Raw genomic sequence first — 12,306 nt, 5'->3', positions numbered from 1 at the left:
GTTAAGCATGCTACTATGCGGTTAGGGTTAAATCCCAGTCAAACTTTGAAATTAGCTGAGGTTGGAGATATTCCACACCCTTTCCACCTGTTCTAAAAAATAAAATAAAAAACAGCAGGAAGCAGAGATTTTGAAGTGAGGGAATGTTTCCTGCCGATGTTTCCAGAAGGTGGGAAACGACTGCAAGAAAGGGCACAAGAAATCCAACGAAAGGCTTTTGAGGTGTAGGTTTAACTAGTTCCAGTATACTCCTCTAGTGTAAACTGGGAGATTACTTGCATAAATTTAACCAATCACATTCGTTTCTGCCCTCAGAACAAGATGGAAAAAGAAAAACTTCAATCTGCCATTTATTTTGACAGACACTTGAATGCAGGTGCATTTTTGCCTAAAAATACCATATCATTTGGAAAACACAAATGATACAAATCAGCTTCCATTGCCACAAAGCATTTAAATGTTTGACCCATTTGCTTAATGCACACACTGAGCACCATCCATAAACAGTGTATGAAGAGTCAAAACCGTACTTACCCATGAACAAATACCAATTACACTAGAACGCTATTTCCTTGATAGTGATAATGCTGGACACACAAACACAGAATAGTATATTATTATAGACAGAATAGTACAGTAAATGAAAATACAATAATCAAACATTGTACACTGCTCAAAAAAATAAAGGGAACACTTAAACAACACAATGTAACTCCAAGTCAATCACACTTCTGTGAAATCAAACTGTCCACTTAGGAAGCAACGCTGATTGACAATAAATTTCACATGCTGTTGTGCAAATGAAATAGACAACAGGTGGAAATTATAGGCAATTAGTAAGACACCCCCAATAAAGGAGTGGTTCTGCAGGTGGGGACCACAGACCACTTCTCAGTTCCTATGCTTCCTGGCTGATGTTTTGGTCACTTTTGAATGCTGGCGGTGCTTTCACTCTAGTGGTAGCATGAGACGGAGTCTACAACCCACACAAGTGGCTCAGGTAGTGCAGCTCATCCAGGATGGCACATCAATGCGAGCTGTGGCAAGAAGGTTTGCTGTGTCTGTCAGCGTAGTGTCCAGAGCATGGAGGCGCTACCAGGAGACAGGCCAGTACATCAGGAGACGTGGAGGAGGCCGTAGGAGGGCAACAACCCAGCAGCAGGACCGCTACCTCCGCCTTTGTGCAAGGAGGAGCAGGAGGAGCACTGGCAGAGCCCTGCAAAATTACCTCCAGCAGGCCACAAATGTGCATGTGTCTGCTCAAACGGTCAGAAACAGACTCCATGAGGGTGGTATGAGGGCCCGACGTCCACAGGTGGGGGTTGTGCTTACAGCCCAACACCGTGCAGGACGTTTGGCATTTGCCAGAGAACACCAAGATTGGCAAATTCGCCACTGGCGCCCTGTGCTCTTCACAGATGAAAGCAGGTTCACACTGAGCACATGTGACAGACGTGACAGAGTCTGGAGACGCCGTGGAGAACGTTCTGCTGCCTGCAACATCCTCCAGCATGACCGGTTTGGCGGTGGGTCAGTCATGGTGTGGGGTGGCATTTCTTTGGGGGGCCGCAAAGCCCTCCATGTGCTCGCCAGAGGTAGCCTGACTGCCATTAGGTACCGAGATGAGATCCCCAGACCCCTTGTGAAACCATATGCTGGTGCGGTTGGCCCTGGGTTCCTCCTAAATCAAGACAATGCTAGACCTCGTGTGGCTGGAGTGTGTCAGCAGTTCCTGCAAGAGGAAGGCATTGATGCTATGGACTGGCCCGCCCATTCCCCAGACCTGAATCCAATTGAGCACATCTGGGACATCATGTCTCGCTCCATCCACCAACGCCACGTTGCACCACAGACTGTCCAGGAGTTGGCGGATGCTTTAGTCCAGGTCTGGGAGGAGATCCCTCAGGAGACCATCCGCCACCTCATCAGGAGCATGCCCAGGCGTTGTAGGGAGGTCATACAGGCACATGGAGGCCACACACACTACTGAGCCTCATTTTGACTTGTTTTAAGGACATTACATCAAAGTTGGATCAGCCTGTAGTGTGGTTTTCCACTTTAATTTGAGTGTGACTCCAAATCCAGACCTCCATGGGTTGATAAATTGGATTTCCATTGATTATTTTTGTGTGATTTTGTTGTCAGCACATTCAACTTTGTAAAGAAAAAAGTATTTAATAAGATTATTTCTTTCATTCAGATCTAGGATGTGTTGTTTAAGTGTTCCCTTTATTTCTTTGAGCAGTATATATTAAATTGAAACACAGCAATACGACATTACTTCAATGCTTTATGATAAGAATGGAGAACTCATCGACAGATACCTGTGTGTCCAAAATGGCTCCCTATTCGCCCAAAATTAGTGCACTATAACAGAAAACTATTGTGGACACAGTAATTTTTACAACGCAGCTAGAGATAGTTGGATGTAAAGGCACTTTTGTGAACCACAACCCCACCCCGTTGAGGGCCACACCCATGTTATTCATCGAGACACACCAATAAGTAAAATGAAGGCTAAAGCTTTGTTCCATGGATGACCGCTCTTGGCGACAACTTCACCACTTATTCACTGAACTGTTTATTTACTCCTCCCAATCACATGGTTACATTCCAATGTACATACTAATTTACTATTTAGGATTAAGTAATGTATTGTCAATGCATTAAGTGGTAAGCAAGTGGACATTGAAACAAAGACATCCCATTCTATTAAACAGCAGTTCATAAGAATATACAGTTGAAGATGGAAGTTTACATACACCTTTGCCAAATGCATTTAAACTCAGTTTTTCACCATTCCTGACATTTAATCCTAGTAAAAATTCACTGTTTTAGGTCAGTTAGGATCACCACTTTATTTTAAGAATGTGAAATGTCAGAATAATAGTAGAGATAATGATTTATTTCAGCTTTTATTTCTTTCATCACATTCCCAGTGGATCAGAAGTTTACATACACTCAATTAGTATTTGGTAGCACTGCCTTTAAATTGTTTAACTTTGGTCAAATGTTTCAGGTAGCCTTCCACAAGCTTCCCACATTAAGTTGGGTGAATTTTGGCCCATTCCTCCTGACAGAGCTGCTGTAACTGAGTCAGGTTTGTAGGCCTCCTTGCTCGCACACGCTTTTTCAGTTCTGCCCACAAATGTTCTATAGGATTGAGGTCAGGGCTTTGTGATGGCCACTCCAATACATTGACTTTGTTGTCCTTAAGCCATTTTGCCACAACTTTGGAAGTATGTTTGGGGTCATTGTCCATTTGGAAGACCCATTTGCGACCAAGCTTTAACTTCCTGACTGATGTCTTGAGATGTTGCTTCAATATATCCACATAATTTTGCTTCCTCATGATGCCATCTATTTTGTGAAGTGCACCAGTCCCTCCTGCAGCAAAGCACCCCCACAACATGATGCTGCCACCCCCGTGCTTCACGGTTGGGATGGTGTTCTTCAGCTTGCAAGCCTACCCCATTTTCCTCCAAACATAATGATGATCATTATGGCCAAACTGTTCTATTTTTGTTTCATAAGATTATAGGACATTTATCCAAAAAGTACAATCTTTGTCCCCATGTGCAGTTGCAAACCGTAGTCTAGCTTTTTTTATGGCGGTTTTGGAGCAGTGGCTTCTTCCTTGCTGAGCGGCCTTTCAGGTTATGTCAATATATGACTCGTTTTAATGTGGAAATAGATACTTTTGTACCCGTTTCCTCCAGCATCTTCACAAGGTCCTTTGCTGTTGTTCTGGGATTGATTTGCACTTTTTACTCCAAAGTATGTTCATCTCTAGGAGACAGAACGCGTCTCCTTCCTGAGAGGTATGACGGCTGCGTGGTCCATTGATGTTTATACTTGCGTAGTATTGTTTGTACAGATGAACATGGTACCTTCAAGCGTTTGGAAATTGCTCCCAAGGATGAACCAGACTTGTGGTCTACTATTTTTTTTTCTGAGGTCTTGGCTGATTTCTTTTGATTTTCCCATGTCAAGCAAAAAGGCACCGAGTTTGAAGCTAGGCCTTGAAATACATCCACATGTACACCTCCAATTGACTCAAATGATGTAAATTAGCCTATCAGAAGCTTCTAAAGCCATGACATCATTTTCTGGAATTTTCCAAGCTGTTTAAAGGCACAGTCAACTTAGTGTATGTAAACTTCTGACCCACTGGAATTGTGATACAGTGAATTATAAGTGAAATAATCTGTCTGTAAACAATTGTTAGAGAAATTACTTATATCATGCACATAGTAGATGTCCTAACCGACTTGCCAAAACTATAGTTAACAAGAAATTTGTGGAGTGGTTGAAAAACGAGTTTTAATGACTCCAACCTAAGTGTTGGTAAACTTCCAACTTCAACTGTATGCCGGACCAGAACACTCCCCCCAACCTTTGTAAGGTATGCCTTCAATAATATTATTACATGGTTACAAGGGAAAGTAAAGTGTTTCCCTGACTGTGGTTTTCCGGGCTATATGAGGTCAGACCGTTAAAGGCGCTGCATGGTCAATCCGACTTTTGAATTGGCCGTGCAGCATTTATGGCGATACATTACGGTCAGTGCATTCTAACTTATTGTGCTCCACGGAACAGCGCAAAGCTGTTGTGAAGGGAGTTGTCAAGGAAGTGAGTTTGTGTTTATACAGGACCTCCCGCCCTCAACTTCAGTCAACCAGTCATGTCAATATGGAGCTATTCGGAGCCCTCCGCATTGTTACAAAATGAGAGGCACAAAGCTATGCAGTGCGGAGCTTGATTTGGCCTCTGCATGACTCCACAGGCTCTGCAACAGCGTCACACCCTCCATACAAAACCTCCGAGCACATTTTCAAATCAAGCTAAAATTTACTTTTGGCCCTATGTTCTTTAACCTCAACTTCCCCGTCAGTCTCGCTCTCTGTCGTCCGTTGCCCTCATCTCTGTTGTCCTTCCTCAACTTTCCTATATTATTTTCCTCTTTCAGTGCCTCAACTCAGTTTTACTTGTTGTCTTTTGGCACAGATCCAACCCTATGGTTTACTCCCATCTCTAGAGGAAGGAGGAATGAGGGAGGGCGAGAGTGAGGGAGGAAAAACTGAGTCAGTCCCCAGAGCACCAGCACAGACCATGAACAGTGCACTGTAAACAAAGCTTCAAGGCAGAAATAGAGTCATGAGAAAGAGGCAGGGGAAAACAAATTGCCTTGTTGTCCTATACTGTAGTATATTCTTCTTTATGGCATGGCAACAAACAATAGAAGAGTCACACATACAGCATGGGACAAGACAAGGAGCACTTCAGAGTACATAAACATATCCATCTACAAATATCCCATATTTCATTAGCCTGTAAATGTAGTACAAGCATGTAGTTCCAAGTCAGAATTAGTCTTCTCCCATTAATGGTCCTTCAAACTACTCTAGTTTTCACCATAAATCATATTACAGGTGTACTTTGTTTGTATGTTTATGTACACTACCGTTCAAAACAATAGACTGATGAGTTTCAGAAGAAAGTTCTTTGTTTCTGTCCATTTTGAGCCTGTAATCAAACCCACAAATGCTGACGCTCCAGATACTCAACTAGTCTAAAGAAGGCCAGTTGTATTGCTTCTTTAAATCAGCACAACAGTTTTCAGCTGTGCTAACATAATTGCAAAAGGGTTTTCTAATGATCAATTAGCCTTTTAAAATGATCAACTTGGATTAGCTAACACAACGTGCCATTGGAAAACAGGAGGGATGGTTGCTGATAAATGGGCCTCTGTAAGCCTATGTAGATATTCCATTACAAATCTGCCGTTTCCAGCTACAATAGTCATTTACAACATTAACAATGTCTACACTGTATTTCTGATCCATTTGATAATATTTTAAATGGACAAAAAATAAATAATTGCTTTTCTTTTTAAAACAAGGACATTTCTAAGTGACCCCAAACTTTTGAATGGTAGTGTACATAGTCATATTACAAAATCTAATAAAGCAGCTAATACGACCACAGCTGCTACAGTTACTATAGTAGTGTATTGCAAGCGTCAATCCTATAATCTCTTTAAAAGTACTAAACTAATCATGAAATTACCTAGATTTCTACAGTAATCATTTGATGGCTGGTGCAGTTTAGAAAGATTAACATATACATTTGGCTTACAAATAACATGAGATGTAAAATATACCATTGCACACAGACAAAACAGAAATTGCAAAGAATATGTAAACTTAGGTTAATATATAACTGGTATTTTTCCACTAAGACTACTGTTCTGAACCCCACATCAATGTTATAGAAAACTAATTGAAAATATAGATATGACAAAACATACTGTAGATAAACACATTCCATGAAGAGAGTGGAGAAACCCATGAAAGAGAACTAAGGTCTATGTTTCATAGACCAGTTACTGATTCTTACATTTGGATGGATACACAGAAACAGTCCAGAGAGGGCATTTTGGCTCAAATGTAAGCTCATCATCAGATAAGGCCTCATGTTGTGTTTCACACAAAGAGTTCTGGGATTGGCACGGAATGGCAGTGTCCTCTAAGCTTTTGAATAAGGAAGGAGTTTCTTATAGATAAAAAAAAAAAAAATGGAGGTTCCGAACGGGATCGGAAAAAGACTGCATTGCCTCAAGGGCTCAGTCTTTCTTTCTCTCCCTTTTCCTACGTTATGAGAAGACGGTGTTGCGCTGTTTTGTGTTGCCAACCTTCTCGAAGAACATGAAATCCTGTCAAGAGGAAAGAAATGTCAACTAAATTTCCTCCAACAACAGCTCATCTTATCAGCTCAGTTTTAGGCTTTACGCCTGTAAAGCTCTGGAATTAGAAAAATCTAACATTTTCTTGAATATATCTTTATTTAAACAGATGGATGGACTCACGATGAGGAAACAGGTGCCCATGAGCACAGCCTTCATCTTGACGTCCAGGTCCATGGGGAACTGGATGCCAAAGTTGTCCGTGTCGGTGAAGACCTCCTTTATCAGGCCACTCCACTGCTTACTGATGCGGCCGATGGACTTGCCTCCATCTTTCCCCGTCAGCTACGAGGGCGGCAGAAAAACACATGGGTCAGAGACAAAGATTTCTGGCCGCTGCACCTCATCACCACTTCTGAAAGGATTGGATGGGTGTGTAGACAATAAAAGCGCAACTTATCCAATCTTTTCTGGTCTAAAAGAAAAGATTAGGTTTGTTCTAGTTAAATAGGACGGTTATCAACTGATTTCACCCAAAGAAAGCGAAAACTCAAAATTGGCTTCACATTGGACCAGCGCTTTCACCCTCGGTTTATGACCCCTCACCTTGAAGTTGACGTCCCCGCAGCAGTTGCAGGCAAAGCAGGGTCCCTCCAGCTTCATTACGGTCTCCTTGTTGGCCCCCTTGATGGAGAACTTGGGCACGCAGGGGTGCCAGTCCTGGGACACATAACCTATGGTGGTGCCAGGCGGGGCTTGGACCTCGAGCTGAGGGACACAAAATTTGAAAGGTATTTGACCATGTTTAAAAATCAGGCTTCGGTCCGTACACTGTGGCTTTAAATAGCATGTGCTTGGGTTACTGCAAAGCTCGCTTCCGCAGGTAATATGGCACTAATTTGATGAGTGCATTGGCGTAGCAATCACTATCATGACCAAGGTAATATGCTTCACATGGTAACTGTGGGCCTATGTCTCCATAGATGCTGAACTAATGTGTGAAACTGCAGTCATAAGGGACCTTCACGTCTCATGGGAATGTACTGTAGTGGAGGTCTTCACCAATCCACCTGTACCCAAATACCCAAGACCCAATCCGGGACACGAGCGGTTCCAGATCCAGAATTCTAAATAACAACACAGGTCTGCGTCGCATCTGATGGGATTGTCATGGGTCTCTGGCATGTGTAATTTTAACTGACTCGTCCAGAAGGACCTATACAGATCCGAGCGCAACTGCTGCAGTAGATAGAGAAATTGTACCACTTATGCTGCTGCTATTTGCTTTTCACAAGAGTGGCACGTGTAGCTTGTTGTTGTTGGCCAATCATACTAAGTCATCCAAGCGACAATGGGCTAGTCACAGAGCCTCCGTGTGCGGCAAAAGTTAGGAGATATCTAATCAATGGAAGATGGAATTAAAAGTTAAAGGATAGGCTACAACAACCAAGAGCCAACAGGTAGGCTGCTTCTTTATATTCTGAATGTAGTTGTTGTTTGTAACTGTGTAGGACGAGAAAGCTCATGCAACCTCAATTAGCCTAGCTAGCTAGACAGCTTGGTTATCGAGCTTCCCCCGGTTTGATGCAGTCAAGACAGGTACTACGTAATCATATTGGATGATAAATAACCTAGCTATAGCAGCTTTTAGTCTACTATAGCGCGAGTCGGCTTGGTTGGTTGCTGTCTCTAGTCTCTCCTCCCTGTTCCCCATGTTACTCTGTCATACTCAAAGTAGACTAGACCCATACAGCACAGCCCGTGCTAGAGCACACCTCTCGCTACCTTGCGCTTTATCAGCTCTGGTTAATAAAGTAGCTTTAAAATGGTCTAGTTGTCCCCAGGTGAGTTTAGAACAGGTCTCTCTCTATATTTAACATTTTTATATATGCATAATGGGTCCAGATGGAAAAGCCCAAGGTCCATTTAGGTATGGGTCCAACTGTTTGGACCTGTGAAGGCCTCTATACTGTAGGCAGCCTGCCAGCAAACGTGAGTCAATAGAGACAGCATAAAGGTGAAGTGATGGCACCAGCTCAAGACCGTCTGGGAGAGGGTTCAGACTGACAAAGGACCATTCATTGTCATTCATGACTCTTTACAAAGCACAGTCTAGGGAGTTGGTAGGACAGTCCAAAATGGCTTGCAGTACAACAGTTTGCATGCATTTATTACCAGCATTAACTTAGAATTAGCATCATTCATTTGTAATTCATACAGAGTTGTATGGCAATGCTAATGCTAACTTGAGGGTAAATAAACCAATTGCATTTTAGGTGACCTGTCCCTTTACTCCTTCTCTAACACATTAAGACTCAATATGATGATTTTATGTTTGTTTTTTCCTGGTTTGTGTCCTGTTTACATAGTCAAAGCAGTCAAATCTGTGTCTCAGGGTTCAGCACCCCATTGTACCTCTTGCAGGCAGCAGGGAAACCAGCAGGAGGCACAGCGGTAGGGTCGTATGAAGCGGATGACCTCACGGTCCGTGTTGTCCTTGATCTTCATGTCGAAGCTACGCAGGGCGCCGCAGCAGTTGCGTGTGCAGCAGTCGTTCTTCTCCTTGGCCTTGTAGATCTTCTGACCCAGGCTGTTCTTGATCTCGTACTGGTTGTTGGTCTCAAAGCCAATGAACGCTGAGGAGAGGGGAACGGAGGGAGGAGAAGGAAGAGGGGATGGTGAGAGGACAGAAACGCAGGAACGTAAACAGTAGTTTGGCGGTGGTCACTTTCTCCTCATGATTTATCAATTTTTACAATGCCTTTAGTTCTATTCTCTCTGTACTCAGATAAGACTAGCAAGCTCACCTTCCAGCAACTCCACTTTTTGGTGTATAAGGATCTGGTCAATCTGAAACACACACAGAAGAGAGCGTGAGAGATATGGAGAAAGAGAGCGCATGGAAGAAAAACACCAACATTACACAGTGATAACAGATGATGTTTGAAAGTGTATTTGACAGCCTGTTGTGATACTCTTCCCAAGCAAACCTACCTGTGTTAGGTACTCCAGACCAGGTGGAACTCCAACAGGCACAACTGCTGCAGGGGCTGGGGAGATGGCTGCAGGAGGGCCCGAGTTAGGTGCACCGTACTCAGGCCCAGGCATGGGACCACCATACCCTGGGCTGGGGCCCATCTGAGGTGCGCCGTATCTGGGCCCAGGCATGGGACCACCATAGCCTGGGCTGGGGCCCATCTGAGGTGCACCATACTCAGGTCCAGGCATGGGACCACCATAGCCTGGGCTGGGGCCCATTTGAGGTACCCCGTATTCAGGCATGGGCACAGGCTGGTACATCACAGGCTGGCCTGGTTGGGGTTGTTGGTGGTTGTAGCCCATATGGAAGCCAACTGGTGGGGGAGCATGGTTAGGGTCACCGTACCCACCATGAGGAACAGGGTAGGGGGCCGTGGAGTAACTTCCAGGACCCTGGTGAGGGGGTGGGTAACCTATAGGAGGAAATACAAACAGTGGGTATCATAAATATATTCATATTGACAAAAATCTACACATGTATATGGAGTTATGGATGCAAATATGTGTGGAGCTTGAAGTGGTATTAAAGCTCATGATGTGCATTGGAGATCAGCATTAAGGAAATAACTTTTTGCATAACAAAAGGAGGGCCGTATTGATAAACACCAATGGATTCCCAAACACCGCACCACTCATTCAATGGAAACTGCAAGGAAAAAAGGTTCTTTAAAAATCAGTCAAACATGGTCCGAGCTCATTTTCCACATCATTATCCAAAAAAATCTTTAAAGCTTACATCAACGTAGTCAGCCTTTTACATGCCAAGCTCTGGTTTCAAATTCTTATCTCGAATACATTGGAATAGTAGCATTATACAAATCCTATGGGTGAAATACCAAGGGGCAAACAGCAACCCCAGTATAATATGATATCTAAATTAACAGTGGTGTAGAAGACATTTACCTGGGGCTGACATGATGACTTAGTTAGTGGACACACAGTGGATAGCAGGACTTCCTCTCTTGTCCACTCCCGTAGTCTCTATGGAGACAAAAATAAAATGGTCAGTGGTCATGGGCTGTAAAAAAAAAAAAAAGAGCAGAGAGAGCAGGGTTGTTGTGAATGAGCGGGAGAATGACACTAAAACATGTCCACCAGTCCAAACAATCCATTCACAAAAAGACAGCTAGAAAATCAAACTTTCTCCTTTCATATTATCCAACATAAAATCTAAAACATGCATCAATGCATTTGGTTATGCAACTTCTTTGATACACAATACAGTACAGCCAATAAGCAAATACGTCTTTCAGTTTCTTTTGCTTTGAGATGTATAGAGGATGTGGGAGCTGTGAGCTAAGTCAGGGGTCAGGCATTTTCACTCTGTATATTATTCCAGTCGCATACAGAGAGTTAACGATTTATTTTCACAATACAGTAATCCGGGATCCAAAGTAACCATTTTATACACATGGTTTTAGATGATTCAGAGTATATATTCCAAGCACAATAACCTTGAATTACGAGCCCTACCAATCCTCTCTGTGTGTTTGTTTCTTGTCATCATACCTGAGACAGAAGAGGAAGCGACAACCCACTCGTTGTTGTTTTCTGGTTCAATGAAAGTCAATGAACTAAGTAGACCAGACCCGGCGGTTCTTGCCTTGGTGTCTATGGGAGACACACTCAGTTAAGTGGACCAGAACTGACCTTTTTGTTATGGTAAACTATCTTAATTTACCCACCACCTTTGATCATACCTCACGTTGATCATTCAAGGAGGATGGATAAATGATCTGGAATAGCCTATAAACAGGATAATATATTCATATTTTACTAAACATCCATAAAAAAACACTGTAAAATAGGCTAGATTTCCCACTGCTCAATATCACCACAAACACTCTAAAGACAAAATTGTGGCCTAATGTTTTCAATCATGTTGAATAACTACCAAGTTTTCTGGCCTGTTGCTGTCTGTTTTCTTTAGATTAGTGAAAGTAATGGAAGGCAGATGGCAGGAATACCTTACCTTTCCTTAAACCAAAAAGGAATTGCTTGTTGTTTGGTGGTTCTTGACCAGAAGAACCGAGGGAAATGTGAAGAATCCTACTTGCTTTGACAGTCTTATTTGCCTATCAGTAAACTAACGTAGCAGCCGTAAAATAAACGATCGGCTAAACAACTGTCTTTGTATCATACGAAACCTACAGCGTTGCTGTCATTTCGGTGTAGTTTGTGCAGTATCTCCGCCCCTTTACTTGCTGTCACAAGATGTATCTAATTGTGGACACACAGGTTTAAGGAATTTAAGCCAAGAGGGTAGTTAAATGTAGGCAAATACTTCTATGTGATAGAAATTACACTGTGAACGGCCCGACAACTTTCAGCAGACAATAATATTTTCTGAAGTGCACATCTGTATTAATGCGCACTATAAAGTTCAACATTATGGCGACGCTCTTCGACAGCTGATTCGATGTAGCCCTGGACTAACTCAAATGTACGGTAGTGCGAATCCTCATCATAATAGGTTAATTTTTTACAGCGAAAGCAATTTGATTCCTTCAGAATCCTGTCAAAATTAAGTCGACGTTACATTACATTACGTTACATTTCGACAGGTTTTCATTAGCCTACCA

The 12,306-nt window shown here is 42.8% G+C and overlaps 1 protein-coding gene across 4 annotated transcripts; it reads right to left on the bottom strand.

Annotated features, from left to right (window-relative positions):
- Nucleotides 1-5,202: 5,202 nt before the first annotated feature.
- Nucleotides 5,203-12,306, bottom strand: LOC106577560 (phospholipid scramblase 2). 4 transcript variants are annotated; one of them, XM_014155704.2, is made up of 10 exons: nucleotides 11,697-12,306; nucleotides 11,425-11,470; nucleotides 11,234-11,335; nucleotides 10,628-10,705; nucleotides 9,680-10,137; nucleotides 9,493-9,535; nucleotides 9,101-9,321; nucleotides 7,292-7,453; nucleotides 6,869-7,030; nucleotides 5,203-6,715 (listed from the first exon to the last, which is right to left on the bottom strand). In XM_014155704.2, exons 4-10 carry the CDS (start codon nucleotides 10,638-10,640, stop codon nucleotides 6,656-6,658), a joined length of 1,119 nt encoding a protein of 372 aa, XP_014011179.1. In that variant the 5' UTR covers nucleotides 10,641-10,705; nucleotides 11,234-11,335; nucleotides 11,425-11,470; nucleotides 11,697-12,306; the 3' UTR covers nucleotides 5,203-6,655. The 4 variants fall into 4 exon arrangements, with proteins under 4 accessions (XP_014011179.1, XP_014011180.1, XP_014011181.1 ...); XM_014155705.2 differs by lacking the exon at nucleotides 11,425-11,470; XM_014155706.2 differs by lacking the exons at nucleotides 11,234-11,335; nucleotides 11,425-11,470 and having other exon boundaries at nucleotides 11,697-12,305.

Source organism: Salmo salar, chromosome ssa18 (genome assembly GCF_905237065.1).
Source record: "Salmo salar chromosome ssa18, Ssal_v3.1, whole genome shotgun sequence".
In the NCBI taxonomy this organism is placed as follows: Eukaryota; Metazoa; Chordata; class Actinopteri; order Salmoniformes; family Salmonidae; genus Salmo; species Salmo salar.
Note: the sequence above shows the minus strand (reverse complement) of the source record. Positions and strands in the feature narration are given on the sequence as shown.